This window comes from Chionomys nivalis, chromosome 2, assembly GCF_950005125.1.
Source record: "Chionomys nivalis chromosome 2, mChiNiv1.1, whole genome shotgun sequence".
NCBI lineage: Eukaryota > Metazoa > Chordata > Mammalia > Rodentia > Cricetidae > Chionomys > Chionomys nivalis.
This window is the reverse complement of record NC_080087.1, coordinates 18,058,275-18,077,289: the sequence shown is the minus strand read 5'-3', so window position 1 is coordinate 18,077,289 and position 19,015 is coordinate 18,058,275. Positions and strand designations below refer to the sequence as shown.

The 19,015-nt window shown below is 43.9% G+C and overlaps 1 protein-coding gene across 1 annotated transcript in view; it reads left to right on the top strand.

Moving 5' to 3' along the window:
• The window catches only part of Mthfd1l (methylenetetrahydrofolate dehydrogenase (NADP+ dependent) 1 like), a 189,036-nt gene that overhangs the window by 68,831 nt on the left and 101,190 nt on the right, over positions 1-19,015 (top strand). Inside the window, exons 17-19 of the mRNA XM_057761342.1 lie at positions 2,356-2,432; positions 9,067-9,207; positions 9,859-9,927. Of these exons, the coding sequence (XP_057617325.1) occupies positions 2,356-2,432; positions 9,067-9,207; positions 9,859-9,927 (287 nt within the window). The remainder of the gene's footprint in view (positions 1-2,355; positions 2,433-9,066; positions 9,208-9,858; positions 9,928-19,015) is intronic.

Genomic DNA, 19,015 nt, shown 5'->3' with positions numbered 1-19,015 from the left:
TGTCTCAGCTTCCCAACCCTACCCCAATGGCATTATGGGAAAAGGTTGCCATGTCTTCTATCGAAGCCAAACAATGGCCTGCCCTGGTATGGCACCAGTGCCTGTCCTTCGGCTCTTGGGTTGGTATTGGTTACTTGAAGGATCAGGAAAGCTCCGGGTGTTCCTTTGAACACCCTCAACACTATATCGCTATAGAAACTACTTAGACCAAGAGAAGAAATAAGCCAGTCAATCCCCAAAGCCACTGTCTTCCTTCCATGCCTGCACTTTGGTGCTCTCTGTGCATCTTCTCTTAGGAAATGCCAGGAGTCACAGACTGGCACCTTGTGCACCTTCATGTCCCTGCCTAGCCAGCACAGAACTGGGTACAGAAAAAGCCCTCAGAACCTGCTCCAGAAAGGAAGGCACGAGCATGTAGCGGATGACCCCTTTAGCTCTATCATGTAGATGCCGGCTGTGTGTTCCTGTCACTTTCTTAGGGCATTAGCCATGTTTGTGTCTTGTGGGTTGGAATTGACCCACATGTCTTCTCTTGCGTGTCAATGGTACCGAGTTCACAGAGTTTTTTCCCCAGGTGTAAGTATCCTGGTAGGTCATAGCGCTCTACAGAGACATCATGGAAAGCATAGTGTTCTTGGAATGGTGATGCTTGTCTTCCCTTTGTCAATATAAAATTTGAATGGTCTGTGTTGACTTTAAATACATTTGCTGGGGAGGTGACCTTGGTCTGTGTCCAAGAGCGTTTATATACTACACAGAAAGAAAGAAAAGAAGGAGATGTTTTTGTCACATGTGACCGTATACCCAGCATCTTAGAAGTAAAAGTGACAGTGGGACTTCTGGTGACACTGGAGATGCAGCCCTTGAACCTTGCAGGTGTTCTGCTTCTGGCTTAAAAAATAATAGTGGAAGTTTGTATATATTTGTCTGTGAGTGTGTTTGGAGTATGTGTGCACATGTGTGAGTGTGTGGGCATGTGTGTGGGGGGTGGGGGTGTTTGTAAGAGAGAGAGAGAAAAACAGACATGGCGGCAGCAGCTGGGGTGAGGGCCCGAGAAGGATTTGTATGTCATTAGGAAGATGAACAGTCTTCATCCTACAGATTCTCCCAGTTCCCAAATACATCATCTCTGTTTTCATTGGTGGCATATTATACACTTTAGTAAGTTGGATCTCAGTTGTTGCTGTGAACAGCCCTGCTGTTTTAAATCACAAAAATGAGAAAAGTGTCTATTCTGCCTTTCTTGGCATTATAAATTTAGTTTCTCTAAGCCAGATAGTTTTCACAGACTTTCTCAACTGGTGCAATTCACACAAGCAAGAGTTGTGTCTGATCTAACCACAGCCCGTCTCCTCCCATGTGCCGTATTTCCTTTGGCTTTTCTTTTTAGCATGGTAAAGTATGCTTGGCCAATGGTTTCCCTCTTGACCATCCGTGACTGTAAGCTGCTAGCACTGACTGCATCCTCAGTGATTGCTCCATCACCATTGCCTGTACCCAAAGCTTACCACCATCCCCTCCAAAAGCCCTCGACCAGTGGTTCTCAACCTTCCCAATACTGCTACCCCTTAATATAACTCATGTTGTGGTGACCGCCAACCATAAAATTATTTTCATTGCTACTTCATAACTGTAATTTTGCTGCTGTTTGCTATGAATCGAAATATAAATATCCGTTATGGATATGTCTGATATGCAACTCTGAAAGGAGTCTCCTACCCACAGGTTGAGAACCACTGTCCTAGACCCAGGAGTCAGTAACATCCCCTCTGCTGGTGATCCCAGCGCATCTGTTTTCTGTCTCTGTGGATTTGCCTATTTTTGAGCCCTCATGGAGGGAGAACCATACAGCATTTGCCCTTCTTTGTCTGCACAGTATTTAGGACATTTGTAGGGTACATATCAGAATGCTCATTTTATGCTATGCAATATATCGTCAGTCAGTCCATCTATCTCTTGGTGGAAACTTTGATTGCTCCTACTCTCTGGCCACTGTGCATGGAGCCGCTATGAACATGAGCGCATATACATCTGTTCAGGTCTCTGTGTCTAGGTTTTTGAATAACACGTAGAGGTAGAATACTGGGCCATTTGACTGTTACATGCATGAGAAACCAAACTGACTTATCACTTAGATTTCATTGGAAAATACACTTTCAGATACACTTGCCTAATCAAAAACAACCAGCCTGGCCCACCATCACCTGATACACTGTAAGACACTTCCCACTAGAATGTGTCTTTCTCACTCATTCAATTCTTCAAATTGACTCTTGTTTTCTGCTCCTTCCTCAGCATCTCCCAGCATGGCCACTCCATATTTGTTTATAGAATAACCTACCTGCTCTCTTTCAGTATTGGATACCAATGACCGATTTCTGAGAAAAATAACTATCGGGCAGGGAAGCACAGAGAAAGGATATTCCCGGCAGGTAGGTGGCGCCATCTTCCCGGAAGTGTCACTCCTTCCTCGGCTTGATTTCCACTCTTTGCTTTTTGCTTCTGTTCCCCCAGCAGCAGTGTTGGTGGCTCTCCCACTGTCTCTACTGATCTAGTAGTTGAGAGTTTCAGGATTGCTCTGGAAATGAGAGCATTGGGAGGCAGGAAGTCTCCAGCATCCTCTTCTAAGCACATTTGGCTATGTTTCTGGGGAGACTCATTTGGGAATAGTCCCATAATACAACAGATATATAATAATGGAAAAGTGAAAGTCTCAGATACATCACTCGAGTTTCATAAACCAAAGGGCAAGCACCTACTTTTTATGTTTAATAGCATGGAGAATTTTTCAAAGGATAATAGCTTATTACTCAAAAGCAGACAATGTGGGAGGGGGATTATGAGCTCTGCCTTCCATTTAATGGGTCTCTGATGTGGAATAGTGGAACTTAGGAAATATAAATTCATTCCATAGTTTTTAGCCAGGCACAACAGCCTTCTAATTTTTTATAGTAAACTTTTTTTGGAAAGTTTTTTATTTTTAATTTATGAGCTTTACACTAAATTTTTATTAGTGGAAAAAGTTACTTTTATGATAATAGCAATTTCTCATACCAAATAGATTTGGGTAACTTTTGATAGATTCTGAATTAGAAAGTGAAGGTGGGGCGATGGCGGGTAAGTGAAACCCTTGCTGCATAAGCATGCAGACTGGAGTTCAGGGTCACCCCTCATTCATTTCGGGTGGCCATGGTGACCTGCTGTGACTCAAGCATGTAGGGGACAAAGATGAGCCACTTGGAGCTGCCTCACTATATGGAATGTGAGCAAGGAAGACACCTTGTTAACTCACACACATGTGCCCATGCATAACACATACACACACACACATACATTCATGGAAGGAAAGGGAAGGAAGGTAGGAGAGAGAAAAGGAATGAAGGAAAGAAAGAAGAAAGAGAAACAAAGAGGGGAAGGAAGGGACGGAGGGAGGGAGGGAGGGAAGAAACTAGAGGTTGGATCAAGAAGCTTGGTAAAGACTATGCACCTCCCTTCTTGCCCCAAACTCTGAAACTTTCACACACAGATTTCATATGATCCACATTATCTGTGCTAGAAAACCACAATCCTTCCTCAAAAATTTGCAGAAGGAATTTAGTTAATGGAGAGAATAACCTAGAATATAGAAGAGGGACCTCTAATTCAGAGGTGCAAGGCATCCTAGCTCTTAGACCAGGAGAAACCAGACACCCTTTAGGGTTAGTATGTGGGGACGATCCCTAGACGCTGGTGAGTGGGGACCTAACTATTGTCCTTACACACCTGGTCACAGCATATTCACTTGCATCTGAGTGGGATTCTGAGGTGAGGGACCGAGTCACTGCCCAACCCACAGGGAACTGTTCATGTTGCAGTCATGGGTTGACACAGGCTGCTTGCCTGGCAGGTACCAGTGGAGTATTCATTTAGAGAAAACCAACACGCTGGGACCCTTTTCTAAGAGAACATAGACTTTTGGCATTGGTGTGTTAAACGTGTAAAGGGTAACAATGGGCCTGGGAATGGCTCCATGGCAAAAGCCAACAGCGGCTTGCGCTCCTTCGGGATATTGTTACAAAGCTAGGCATGTTTGATGTTGTGTCCTCAGACAGGTGAGAGAGGGCCCCAAGCCCTCACATGTAAAGAAATAGAAAGCATGAAAACTGACCAGGTCCTGGGAAGAGGCGCTCACATACCCAAGGAAACAAGCTAGGAGATTGATGGGCGGAGTCTGAGTGGTGTGTGAATTCCCAAAAGGGTGAAGAAGCAGCAGTACCCAGTGAGGGTTCACTGATGTGGCAAGAATTGTGATAAGATCTTACCATGATGTAAAAAACAAAGGTGATGGAGTAAGTACAGTAGAAGGGGACTTCTAACCAAGGAACTATCTAGAAATGGTTCCCAAAATAAAACAAAAAATAGATCCAAGGGTTTAAGAGACAGAAGGGGCCTATCTGGAAGTCCTAAATGCCCTAGGTTTGACCCCAAACATTCCCACCCTCAGTTATAAAGGTTCCATCGGGGCACAGTTGTTGTAATATGAGCGGCAGGGCTGCGTCCCCGGCACCCGGCCGCCCGCATGGCTAGCTTATGCCCCGAAATAATTACACGGAAACTGTATTCTTTTAAACACTGCCTGGCCCATTAGTTCCAGCCTCTTATTGGCTAGCTCTTACATATTGATCTAACCCATTTCTAATATTCTGTGTAGTACCACGAGCTGGCTTACCAGGAAAGATCTTAACCTGCGTCTGTCTGGAGTGGGAGAATCATGGCGACTCCTTTACTCGGCTTCTTTCTCCCAGCATTCTATCTGTTTACTCCGCCTATCTAATTTTCTGTCCTATCAGGGCCAAGCAGTTTTCTTTATTAATTAACCAATGAAAGCAACAGATAAATCCAAGACCCACCTCCATCATTTCCCCTTTTTCTGTTTAAACAAAAAAGACTTTAAGCTAGCCATGCGTGCGGCCGGGTGCCGGGGACGCAGCCCTGCCGCTCATATTACAACACACAGTGACACATGGCTATAATGCCAGCACTCAGAAGGCTAAGACAGGAGGATTACAAGTTTGAAGCCAGCTTTGGCTACATACAGAGATCCTATCTCAAAAATGACCATGTGGACTAGGGAGATGGCTTAGTTGGTACATAAACTTGACCTGAATTCGGATTTCCTGTACCCATGTAAGGAAAGTCAGGCACGATGACATGTACCTATGATTCCAGCATTGGGGAGGCAGGGACAGAAGAGCCCTTGGGAGTTGCTGTACAGCCATGGTAGACTACTCACAAAGTAAAACAACTGAGGGAGACACCAATGCTAACCTTTGACCTAAACACGCACACACATGCACACGCATACACATAAAGGAAGACAAAGGCAAAAGCTAGCCACATAGGTAGGGGTCTACAGAGCACTGCACCTTGGAACAAAGTGGGTAGTCTATTCAAAGAACTGAGAAGGATGAGAACTTCTCAGATGAGGAAAACAGTGTTTCCATTTTAAAAGACAAATACCAAACAGAAAGGTTGCTGGTAGGGGAGAAAAACAAAACAAAAGACTTCTCCCCAGAAACATCAGGCTGAGATTTCAGAACAGGAATGAATAAAGAAGAAATTCCTCTGTGCTGCCAAAGAGAATGGGTCCTGATTACTCACGGAGGAATCAAAATTCTCATCAACAACACCAAATGCCAGGTGGCCTTGGGGAAATTCACTCAGAGTTCTGAAGGAGAATGATGAGGGGAGGCTTCGCAGAGAGAGAAAAACAACAGAACTAGCAGGAAACACATTAGAGTGAAGGAGAACTTGAGAGAATAGGAGACAGCCCTCCTGGAACAAGGCAGCCATTAGCAGAAGTCGCGGTAGGGAGGGGCTGTTGCTGACAACACGCAGAGACAGTGAAGAAAGCAACAGGCCAGTTTTGATCCGCTTGAAAATCAAAATCATCCATCTAAAACAGTGACTCACAAGGCTAGAGAGATGGCTCAAGAAGTTAAAAACACTGACTGTTCTTCCAGAAGTCCTGAGTTCAATTCCCAGCAACCACATGGTGGCTCACAACTATCTATAATGAGATCTGGTGCCCTCTTCTGGCCTGTAGGCAAACATGGAAACTAACACAGTATACATAATAAATAAATTGATGAATAAATAAATAAATATTTTAAATAAATAAATAAAACAGTGACTCACACAGAAAATTTAAGACAAGTTGTCATCTGGGACACAACACAGGTTATTGTATGTAACAAGGACGTTCAACAATTAATACTCAGATACGGCTCATCCCCTGGCCACCTTTATAATGCTAAGGTGTCCCATTTCCTCCCTCCTGCTGAATCCTACCTCTGAATCCCTTCCTGTCATTCCGGTTTGCATGCTCTCCTGAAAGCAGTGTCTGTCGCCTCCTGTACTCACCCTTGTACTCTCTCACAGTCAGTGGTTGATGTCAGTAGGTATCTGTTGAACAAATAAATAGAACAAATAAATGACAGTTGACAGATACAAATATCAAATGCCACTGTGAAATGGTAGCTATGGCCTTATAGATTAAGACAGTAAGTGTAGCTCCATGTCATGGCGCGTGACTGTAATCCTAGGATTTAGGAGGCAGAAGCGGGAGGATCCCTGTAGGTTTGAAGACAGTTTAAATTACTTGGCGGGTTGCTTATATTTCATATTGCTTTATGCAGTTTTTACATAATAAAGAGTTATATTAGAGGGTTGATTGCTTGTTTAAATCTTCATACTCTAGATCGTCAGCCTGCATTAATAAAGGTAAAACTGCATGTCACTGGTTTGAATGGCTGTGTAAGCTCATAGAGATACATCAACCAGCTCACCAATTTCTGTTAAAGGACACGTGGGCTATTTATTTTGGTTGACTCTCCTAAATAGGACATAGTAAGCATGTTTGTGCCGAGGCATGTACTTGTCTGGTATTATGTTGGGGGTAGGTTTCCAGGGATACACTTGTAGAGTCAGTGTATCGTATAGTGCTTAGATTTCTGCATTGCTTTCCAGGAAAGGTAAATCTACTCACTGACTTAGGAGCATTGTACACTGTCCTTTTGTTTAAATCTCTGCCAATCTAAGGGACATGGTACACTGTCCTTTTGTTTATATCTGTGGTAATCCATTTGTCCCTTTATGTGATTTTGGAGTGTTTTATTTGCTAAGCAATGTGAACGTTCCTTTCTCAAACACATTGGTTAGTAAAATGAGGAACAATGATCCTTAAATAGCCTCAGTTATGTAATGACCCTGAGATTGACTCAGTTAGCATTAATATATACATACGTACATACATACATGCATGCATACATGCATGCATTCACATATGGTCTTGCTATTTAGTGAAGACTGATATGGAACTTATTAGGTAGCCCAGGGTAGCCCCAAAACCATGATCCTCCTGCCTCATCCTCCCAGATGATGGAATTAGAAGCCTCCGCCATGATGCAGCCTTAGAGTTTTAGAACTGAAACAATTGCAAGTGAAATGCTTGTATACACATGAAAAACTTTACAAGTTGCTTGCTATATAGATCATATTGCAAAAGCATCACCAGGCTCATGTTATGCACAGAAAATAGTAACATTTTGGTCATTTTTGCACACACTTGTGCTTAAAAGTTAGGTATCATTCAATGAAAAATCACGTACGTTTTAGAGTGAGTTGTATTGAGGATAGTCATTGGATATGAATGCCTTTAGCTTTCCGGCAGTATATTTCAGTAGATCAATGGCTAATACAGTCTCAACCAGGAAGGAGCCAGCAAGCTCCTTCCTGCCTTCATTTCCTCATCTGTCAGTGATGAAAATAGGTAATAAAATACCTCATAAGGTGATCCCACCAGGGCAGAACCATAATGTCTCTCTCTCTCTCTCTCTCTCTCTCTCTCTCTCTCTCTCTGTGTGTGTGTGTGTGTGTGTGTGTGTGTGTGAGCTTGAACCTGTCTGACTCACACTCCCCATGGGATCCAGAGACTTAAGCTGGAGGTTAACCAAGTGGCTATACGCAGATATTTCCCCAGTGGCTGGACTGTGTGCAGGAGGAAACACGCCCTCCTTGTCTCCTCCTTTATTCCCACGGGATTCTGTACAACGTACTCTTGGAGCCAAGAGAGAGGAGGAGGAAGTCCTGGGAATTTTTTTTTTTTAAGAAAGTCGATGCTCTCTGGCTGTCATTGCTGGGAGCCTTAGGGTAGGGTGGAGCCATACCTCAGAACCAGACACAAATCGGTCTCAGGTCATTCTTAAGCTGCTGGGCGGAACTGTACTGAGAGGAAACTCAACAAGAAGTGGGCCGTGTGCACAGGAAGCTGGCAGGGTGCTCTTCTTCCCTGGACACAAGGAGTTGTAGTTAAGTATTAATGGTCCTGTGGCTCAGGGCTAGCATGCTCACCGAGCATACTACCATCCTGGGTTTAATTCCCACCTCAACGAAAAGAAGGAGAAAGAAGATGAGCAGGTTGGAGGGGATTATAATGTGGCCTCCTTTCCGGACCGATTGCTATGAACAGAGGTAGCCAGTAGTTCACCGACTAGCTCATTCAGTATGCACTAAACACCTACTGGGTATCACAGGCCATTGTCCCTGCTGGTATCCGGGAGTCTTCCTCTTTGGTCCCTGCCTTTGTGGCCAGACATTTTAGTGATAAAGATGCTCAGGAGACAGATAACAATGCTAATACTTTGGAAAGGGACCAAACCCAAGGCTTCGTGCGTCCTAAGCAAGAACTCCACCATTGAGCTATACCAATGTTCTACGTTAGTACTTAATGGTAGTCTGCAGCAGGCTGAAGCATGCAAGCTGCATGGTACAGTGAGCAGCAGGTTTAACAGGCCTCATGCAGTTGGCTGCTATTCGGCAGAGCACAGTAGAGAATGTGGACAACCTAGGGAGGCCGTCTTTGATGGTAGGAACTCAAGACCTTATGTGCTGTGCACTCCAGATAAAACGCAGTCAATGTGAACCTTCCCACAGGGGATAGCCCCCAGCTGTGACTGCTAAGGCCTTGTGAAAAGTGTCCATCCAGTGGCTCCTCAACTGACCACAGCATCTGCTCTGCTCTCTCAGGCACAATTTGACATTGCAGTGGCCAGCGAGATCATGGCCGTGCTGGCCTTGACGGATAGCCTCGCCGACATGAAGGAGCGGCTAGGGAGGATGGTGGTGGCCAGTGACAAAGATGGGCAGCCTGTGACAGCTGAGGACTTGGTGAGTGTCTCTCGGAGGCCCTGGGGAGCTTGGGGCCCATTTGAAGAACAGAGATCTCCTCCTTTTTTTTTTTTTTTTTTTTGGTTTTTTCGAGACAGGGTTTCTCTGTGGTTTTGGAGCCTGTCCTGGAACTAGCTCTTGTAGACCAGGCTGGTCTCGAACTCACAGAGATCCGCCTGCCTCTGCCTCCCAAGTGCTGGGATTAAAGGCATACGCCACCACCGCCCAGCCAGAGATCTCCTTCTTATACTGCTGCACATTTGAGGTTATGAAGAGTTCCGCCTGCCCCATTGTCTCCTGCACAAACCTTGCTGCTTCCTTTGTGTTAATAACAGGTCTATACCTGGCTGTGACCAGAACACATGAAGTGTGTTTCACAACCATTTTACCATCCTTGTCTGTCTTAATCCCCACTTGTTTTGGCCAGGCTGGGCTGGTAAAGTTGGCCAGGCTGGGCTGGTAGAGTTGGCCAGGCTGGGCTGGTAGGGTTGTCCAGGCTGGGGTGAACAAGACATGGACAGAGCTGACAATCCCAGGTGCCTGGTCAGCTTGATGGGATGCCCACCTAGAAGCAGAATCGGGGAAAGAGGACAAATCAGCAGGGCCCTAGGAGTCTTCTTGCAAATTTATGCATCTTTTTCTCTCTTGTAGGGGGTGACAGGTGCTTTGACAGTTTTGATGAAAGATGCCATCAAACCAAATCTGATGCAGACTCTGGAAGTAAGTAGTCTCCTTTTTTTTTTTGGTATTGATTTTTTTTTCATGTGTAAGTGTGCATGTTGAGCGGGGATGCCACACCCATATACATGCATGTGTGTGCAGGTCAGAGGTCGACCTTTGGTATTATCTCTTCAGGTGCTGTCAACTTTAGTTTTTGAGACAGGGTCTTTCACTAGCCTAGAACTTGCCAACAAGGCTAGACTGACTGGCTGGCCAGCCTCTACCCAGCTCTGCCCTTTGGGCACTGGGATTATAAGTGTGCCATCATGCCACCTTTTTTTTTTTTAATTGAGTTCTTTAAAATTCAGATCCTTTATGGCAAGGACTTTACTGACTGAGGACCCAGCTCTGGTTTTCTTTTTATAATTATTTATAATGTAGCATTTCCCTTCATTGGATTGACTGTAGACAATATGAATATTTCCGGCCAGCGTGAGCCTGGCAGAGTATCAGAATAACTTCTTGGTCTTCTGAAAAACATAAATCAAAAGTTAAAAGTGAATTTACTGATTCTTTGGTGTGACTTATGTCTTGGCTTTGGCTTAATTGACTAGAATAGGAACATAGAAAATAAAGCCCTACCTAGTAAGCCTGTGAATGGTACTTCCATTTTTACCCGACATTGTCTAATGTTAATTATAAATTGTCTGTTTTATAATTATAGATTGATTTTTTTATTCCCAAGTAAAATACAGTAAATACTAAGAAATGTTTTCTAAGAATATATGATCTTCTCACTTTGGTGGTGACACTTTTGTATAGTCTTATACACAAATACTGAGATTTTTGTCTTAGCTTCTTTGATTCGAAGTGTTTTTATCAAAATCTGTCTGTCTGTATGTATGTCTGTATGTATGTATCTCCATTACAATCTAGTTTCCACATTACTTCTCATATTCATTTGATTTAGCCATTGCTCATTCCTTTCCTTAGATAACAGTTTTTAGGATTTGAGCCCAAAGAGGTCCAAACAAAGGGGAATATCTGTTTGGGTTTAGCACAAAGACAGATATTGGGCTAGAGAGGTGGCTCAGCAGGTAAGAGCATTTGCTGCTTTTGCAGAGGAACTCACTTCCAAGGGATACCATGTCCTCTGGCACAAGGCATGCATATGATACACTCATACATATAAAATTAATATTTACAAAGAGAGAGTAGGCATGGGGGTGAGAGAGCTGCCAGGGAGAAAAATATTTCCACCATGGTCAGTGTCACTGAGTAGAGTTTAAAGTCTGTATATACTAAGCTGCCATGGGAAAGAGGGATGGAGGTGGCCAGAGGGTGCGTACTCAGGAGAACAGAGCAGAAAGACAAGGGGAATGTCCATAGCCATCCGTGTACTCAGAGCAGAAGGACAAGGGGAACGTCCATAGCCATCCGTGTACTCAGAGCAGAAAGACAAGGGGAACGTCCATAGCCATCCATGTACTCAGAGCAGAGGACAAGGGGAATGTCCATAGCCATCCGTGTACTCAGAGCAGAAAGACAAGGGGAATGTCCATAGCCATCCGTGTACTCAGAGCAGAAGGACAAGGGGAATGTCCATAGCCATCCGTGTACTCAGAGCAGAAAGACAAGGGGAACGTCCATATCCATCCGTGTACTCAGAGCAGAAAGACGAGGGGAATGTCCATAGCCATCCCTGTACTCGGATGACATAAAGCCGAGTTTGAATGGACGCTTTGCCGTTTGCATTTGTATCCTGCGGTGAGTTATTTTATTCCCTTGGCCTCAGCTTCCACCTATGTAAAGTGGTGGCCGTAACAACTTGCCCAACACGGTAACTGTGAAGAAGATCAGGGGTAGAGAGCTTGCCTCCAATGTGCAAGGCCTTGGCCTAGCACAGTAAGTTAACTCGTAAGTAGGTAGGTAGATATCACTTAGTCTATGATGTCGGCCACGCTGAAAGTCTAGTTTTGTTTAATAGATGGCTTTCTCCTAAGCAATGCTTAGTACATTCACATTGTTTCTAATTTTCATGTATAGTGTTGACTGTTTTAAAATATTTGAACAGATAACTTATTTAAAAAAACAAAGCACAGAATTTGGTTAGGATATTTGCATATGTGAACTTTGTAGCTTGATTCTAGACAGTCATCAGGGAAGGGCCCCTGGAATCAATGACACTGAGGGTCTGTATCTGTGAACAGCCTAAAAATCTAATTTGTCCACAGTGTTAGATTTTGGACACACCTATTGCTAGTGTCATAGGAGGGCATTGGGAGACCCCCTGCCTCAATACAGGTGGCTAAGATGCTGGCAGTTCTCAGTCCTAGCTGTCCCTGGAACACCTAGGAGATATGGGGATACTGATCCACACCAGGTTCTACCATGGACTAAGAGGTGTGGCGGAGCAAATGAATGCAGACAGATTATATAGATATATACAGCTTTAATAAGGAAATAGACTTACAGGACCACAGGTTCCCGCGGAGCACTGGAAAAAGCGGAGCAAAAGAAAAGGGGCTGCTGGGCTCACGCCCGGCAGATTTATCCGTAAACATTAGCCCGAGGCGAACACGCCCCCAATGGGTGGGGCTATGTCCCTACAAAGAGGAGCAGGTGGCTGGGGAGAAGTTAAGTGTACGAGGAGAGAGGGCCTACTTTTCATCCTGGTCACCCGGCTAGCTTTCACCCAAAATAATCACACAGAAACTGTATCCATTTAAACACTGCCTGGCCCATTAGCTCTAACTTCTTATTGGCTAACTCTTATGTCTTGATTTAACCCATTTCTATTAAATCTGTGTATTGCCACATGATTGTGGCTTACCAGTAAAATTCTAACCAGCGTCCGTGTCAGGCAGGAGCTCCATGGCGTCTGCCTGTCTGCCCTTCTTCCCAGCATTCAGTTCTGTCTTCTCCATGCCTACCTAAGTTCTGACCTATCAAAAGGCCAAGGCAGTTTCTTTATTCAACCAATGAAAGCAACACATAAACAGAAGGACCTCCGACACTAGTTAAGGCCTTAATATTCCAGACAAGCCTCATCATAGATGAGCCACAGACAGTGTGATGAAATCACCACGTGCTAGAGCACACAGTCCCCGTGCCATTGTGGCCACAGGCTACATGCCTTATTCTTAATTAAAGTTTAATAAAATTAAAAAGGCAGCATTTCAGTTGCTTGACCACCTTTCTACTGTCCCATTTATTTAGGTTTCTGAGAAAGGGGTACTCGCTACATCTTAAGTACTTACAGCAGCTCATGGCCTGAGGCTACAGTACTGAGCAGTACTGGATTATAATACTCTGTTGATACTCTGGTAAGCCACCAAATTGTTTACCAGACTGAAGTAATAATAATTGGAAGTTAATAGTCTTAGGAAGTTTCCGGAAAGAGCCATTATGGAGACTATTCACTCCCAAGCATTCTGCATATGAAGTCAAGATACATATTCCTCTAAATAGATCTTTTGGACAATTTAGCTCAAAGTGCTACCATTGAATGTGTCTTTGTCCCTGAGTTTGAATATCCTATAACACGATTTTGGTCATTAGTCCACTCAGACTCCAAACTGGGATTTTACACCAGGACCGTAATGTTAATGAGGTTATTGATTGTTCTGTGGCCTTGGATTATATCCCTTGCTTCCCTGGGCCTTGAGTTTCTCGTGTCAGGAAGAGGTGATCTCCCATTATTTGGTTCTGTGATTTCCAACTAAAACTACTTTGCACAAGATCATAAAATGTGAGGTAAAGGGCAAAACCGTGAGTACCAGACTGGAGAGAAACTGACCAAATGGCTCATATTCTGGTTAGATGGGAATAATGAATTGTCCAGAACTGTCAACCATAGTTAACAGTTCCCAGAAAGGAGACAGAATGTGGCAGGTGATCTAATGTAACCTGTTAGCTTTCCATTACTGTAGCAACTGCACAAGATGAGCAACATACACAAAGGAAACGTTTCTTTAGGCTCCCGGGCTTGGAGTTTTCAGTCTGTGTCTGGTTGCCCTGTTGGTTTTGGCACTGTGTAAGACAGCACATCCTGATCAGAGAATGGATCAGAACAAGCTGCTCCCCTCATAGCCAGCACATGAAGACAGTAAGGGACCAGGGCTCAGTAGTCTTCCTCATGGAGAAGCCCCTTCCCCTGTACCAAAATCCTCCCACTTGGTCCCATTTCTTAAGGGGTTCACAACCTTCCCTTGGTGCCAAGACTTTACCGGAGACCTGTGGAAGATAGCCAGGATCCAAACTCCAGCCTAACATTCCATAATGCACAGATATCAAAGCATTCTTTTGTTCTCCTAAGATATGTAATTGCTGATTAAAACTCAAAATGGAAGGGCTACGGAGATGGCTCGGTGAGTAAGAATACTTGCTCTGCAAGCATTGGGGCCTGCCTTTGAATCCTTATTGCCTACATAAAAAGCTAATTGTGGGGGCTGGAGAGATGGCTCAGAGGTTAAGAGCACTGCCTGCTCTTCCAGAGGTCCTGAATTTAATTCCCAGCAACCACATTGGGGCTTCCACCCATCTATAATGACAAGTGGTGCCCTTTTCTGACTTGCAGACATACATGCAGACAGAACACTGTATACATAATAAATACATCTTTAAAAAGAAAAGCTAAGCGTGATCACATCACCTGTAACCCCAGCTCGCGTGTCAAGGTAGGAGGTGGAGAAGGGGAGGATCCAGGACCAGCTAACCTGGCACGTGAGCCGCGAAGAGCAGGAGACCATGTCTCAAATAAGATGGAAGGCTAGGACCAAAACATGAGGTCATCCTCTGACCTCCACATGCATCTGTGTCCTGAGTGATGTACCTGTACACACATGCGCACACACACACACATACACATGAAATAAAGATATAATCACAAAGCAGTCTTGCTGATCGATGAGCCACAAAGCCTAGATAACAAGAAAAGCTCTGTGAAAGATGAAGGTTCTTACTTTTTTAATAGATATGCCTTAGATTAAGCAGCAACTTGGGGTGATAATTCCAGGAATCGTGAAGCTTGTGCCTGTTAGGCTGCACCATGTCACCTGTGTCCCCTGGAGATCAGGGCCTGACAGATGGCGGCAATGAGGGCTGCAGTCTGTCAAGGAGAAGAGCCAGCGGCCATCCAGGGATGGAGCTGGTGACTGTCCTCATTGCACTTCTCCAGGGCAGCAGCCTTCCCCAGGCGGCAGGATCTTGTTTCTCACTCTCCTGAGGACTCGGGGTAGGAAGCTAAATAGCGATTTCAGATCATGGATTTGAGAAGCTGTTTCATTCTCAGACCATTGTCCTTTTTTCTTCCACTAACTGCCTTCCTGCTTTTGTGCAGCTCGATAGACCATCATGGTTCACGGGAATGTTCATGCTTCCGAGCCGCCCCACCCCCACCCCACATCACTCCCTGCTTTCCTCTGTGTCAGCAAAGGGGCAGCCTCTATTTTCACAGGTGGAGCCAAGCCTTCATCTGAGCAGACCCCCAATAACCTGCAGGGCTACAGATAAAGCCTGAGAGTGTTTTAGTGAGAAAATGATTTTCAGATAGAACTGAAGCCTGTTGTCATCAATAAAGGAAAATAAAAAAGACTGTAAAAATGATTATATTGACAAGGTTGACTTAAAGATGTTGAAAGCCTAAAATTTTTAATTAGTCCCTTATATTGGCTTTGCTTTATTTGCAGTTGTGGTGACTGGTTTCATGTCTGCTTCACACAAGCTAGAGTTATTTTGGAACCACACCCCCACCAGATTGGCCTGTGGGCCAACCAATGGTTGATGTGGGCGGGTCTAGCTCACTGTTGGCAATACCATCCCCGGGCCTGTGATCTTGGGCTATTAAGAAGGAAGACTGAGAAAAGCATGCAGAGGGGGCGGGAGACTGCAGTCCTCTTGGCTTTGGCATCAGTTTCTGCCTCCAGGTTCCTGCTTTGAACTCTTGCCCTGACTTCCCTCAGTGACAGAGTGTGACGTGACAGCTATCTGCTGAAACAAACCCTTTCCTCTCCAGCTTGCTTTTGCTCATAGTGTTTTATTACAGTAATGAAACCTACCTAGGACAGTAACTAGTAAGAATAAGTATAGTCTACGTGGATTAAAATGTCATAAAGAAACTCATTGCTTTGTATGCTTTCTAAAAAATATTGTAATAGTAAATTAGAGTTGGGTATGGTGATGCTTGGCTTCAATCCCTGTATTTAATAAGTAGAGATAGAAGAATCATGAGTTCAAAATCATCCCTGACTATGTAGCAAGCTGGGCCACCCTGGGCTCCATAACGCCCTGTTTGAACAACCACATCAAGCTGTTTTCATTATTGGTACATTTCACCCATGGTTTTTTTCTTTTTCTTTTTCTTTGCTCTTGTTATCTTTTTTTTTCTTGCTGATTTTTTTATTAATTAATTAATTTAATTATTAAAGATTTCTGCCTCTTCCCCGCCACCACCTCCCATTCCCTCCCCCTCCCCCAATCAAGTCTTCCTTCCTCCTCAGCCCAAAGAGCAAGCAGGTTTCTCTGCCCTGTGGGAGGTCCAAGGACCACCCACCTCCATCCAGGTCTATTAAGGTGAGCATCCAAACTACCTGGGCTCCCACAAAGCCATTACATGCAATAGGATCAAGAACCCATTGCCGTTGTTCTTCAGTTCTCAGTAGTCCTCATTGTCCATTATGTTCAGCGAGACCGGTTTTGTCCCATGCTTTTGCAGTCCCCGGCCAGCTGACCTTGGTGAGTTCCCGATAGATCATCCCCATTGCCTCAGTGTGTGGGTGCACCCCTCGCCGTCCTGAGTTCCTTGCTCGTGCTCACTCTCCTTCTGCTCCTCCTTTGGATCGTGAGACTTCAGTCCAGTGCTCCAATGTTGGTCTCTGTCTCTGTCTTCTTTCATCGCCTGATGAAGGTTAATATTCAGGGGGATGCTTATATGTTTTTCTTTGGGTTCACCTTCTTATTTAGCTTCTCTAGAGTCACGAATTATAGTCTCAATGTCCTTTATTTATGGCTAGAAACCAAATATGAGTGAGTACATCCCATGTTCCTCTTTTTGGGTCTGGCTTACCTCACTCAGGATAGTGTTTTCAATTTCCGTCCATTTGTATGCAAAATTCAAGAAGTCATTGTTTTTTACTGCTGAGTAGTACTCTAATATGTATATATTCCATACTTTCTTCATCCATTCTTCCATTGAAGGACATCTAGGTTGTTTCCAGGTTCTGGCAATTACAAACAATGCTGCTATGAACATAGTTGAGCATATACTTTTGTTGTATGTTTGGGCATCTCTTGGGTATATTCCCAATAGTGGTATTGCTGGGTTAAGAGGTAGGTTGAACCCGACTTTCCTGAGAAACCGCCACACTGCTTTCCAAAGTGGTTGCACAAGTTTGCATTCCCACCAGCAATGGATGAGAGTGCCCCTTTCTCCACAACCTCTCCAGCAGAGGCTATCATTGGTGTTTTTGATTTTAGCCATTCTGACCGGTGTAAGATGGTATCTTAATGTTGTCTTGATTTGCATTTCCCTGATTGCTAAGGAAGTTGAGCATGATCTTAAGTGACTTTTGGCCATTTGAACTTCTTCTGTTGAAAAGTCTCTGTTCAGCTCAGTGCCCCATTTTATAATTGGATTGATTAACCTTTTACGGTCTAATTTCTTGAGTTCTTTGTATATTTTGGATATCAGACCTTTGTCAGTTGCGGGGTTGGTGAAGATCTTCTCCCAGTCAGTGGGTTGCCTTTCTGTCTTAGTGACAGTGTCCTTTGCTTTACAGAAGCTTCTCAGTCTCAGGAGGTCCCATTTATTCAATGATGTCCTTAGTGTTTGTGCTGCTGGGGTTGTACGTAGGAAGTGTTCTCCTGTGCCCGTGTGTTGTAGAGTACTTCCCACTTTCTCTTCTATCAGATTCAGTGTGTTTGGACTGATATTGAGGTCTTTAATCCATTTGGACTTGAGTTTTGTGCATGGTGATATATATGGATCTATTTTCATTCTTCTACAGATTGACTTCCAGTTTTGCCAGCACAATTTGTTGAAGATGCTCTCTTTTTTCCATTGTATACTTTTAGCTCCTTTATCGAAAATCAGGTGTTCATAGGTTTGTGGGCTAAAGTCAGGGTCTTCTATTCTATTCCATTGGTCGACTTCTCTGTTTTTATGCCAGTACCAAGCCGTTTTCAGTACTGTAGCTCTGTAATAGAGTTTGAAGTCAGGGATGGTAATGCCTCCAGACAATCCTTTATTGTATAAGATTGTTTTGGCTATCCTGGGTTTTTTGTTTTTCCATATAAAGTTGATTATTGTCTTCTCCAGATCTGTGAAGAATTTTGATGGGATTTTGATGGGGATTGCGTTGAATCTATAGATTGCTTTTGGTAGAATTGCCATTTTTACTATGTTGATCCTCCCAATCCAAGAGCAAGGGAGGTCCTTCCATTTTCTGGTGTCCTCTTCAATTTCTTTCTTCAAAGACTTAAAGTTCTTGCCAAATAGATCTTTCACTTCCTTGGTCAGAGTTACCCCAAGGTATTTTATGCTATTTGTGGCTATCGTGAAAGGTGATGCTTCTCTGATTTCCCTCTCTGCTTCCTTATCCTTAGTGTATAGGAAGGCAACTGATTTTTTGGAGTTGATTTTGTATCCTGCCACATTACCAAAGGTGTTTATCAGCTGTAGGAGTTCTTTGGTAGAGTTTTTGGGGTCAGTTATGTATACTATCATATCATCTGCAAATAATGAAAGCTTAACTTCTTCCTTTCCAATACGGATCCCCTTGATCCCCTTATGTTGTCTTATTGCTATTGCTAGAACTTCAAGCACTATATTGAAGAGGTATGGAGAGAGTGGACATCCTTGTCGTGTTCCTGATTTTAGTGGGATGGCTTTGAGTTTTTCTCCATTTAATTTAATGTTAGCTGTCGGCTTGCTGTAAATAGCTTTTATTATATTTAGGTATGCCCCTTGTATCCCTAATCTCTCCAAGACCTTTATCATAAAGGAGTGTTGAATTTTGTCGAATGCTTTTTCAGCATCTAATGAAATGATCATATGGTTTTTTTCTTTCAGTTTATTTATATGGTTGATTACATTGATAGATTTGCGTATGTTGAACCAGCCCTGCATCTCTGGAATGAAGCCTACTTG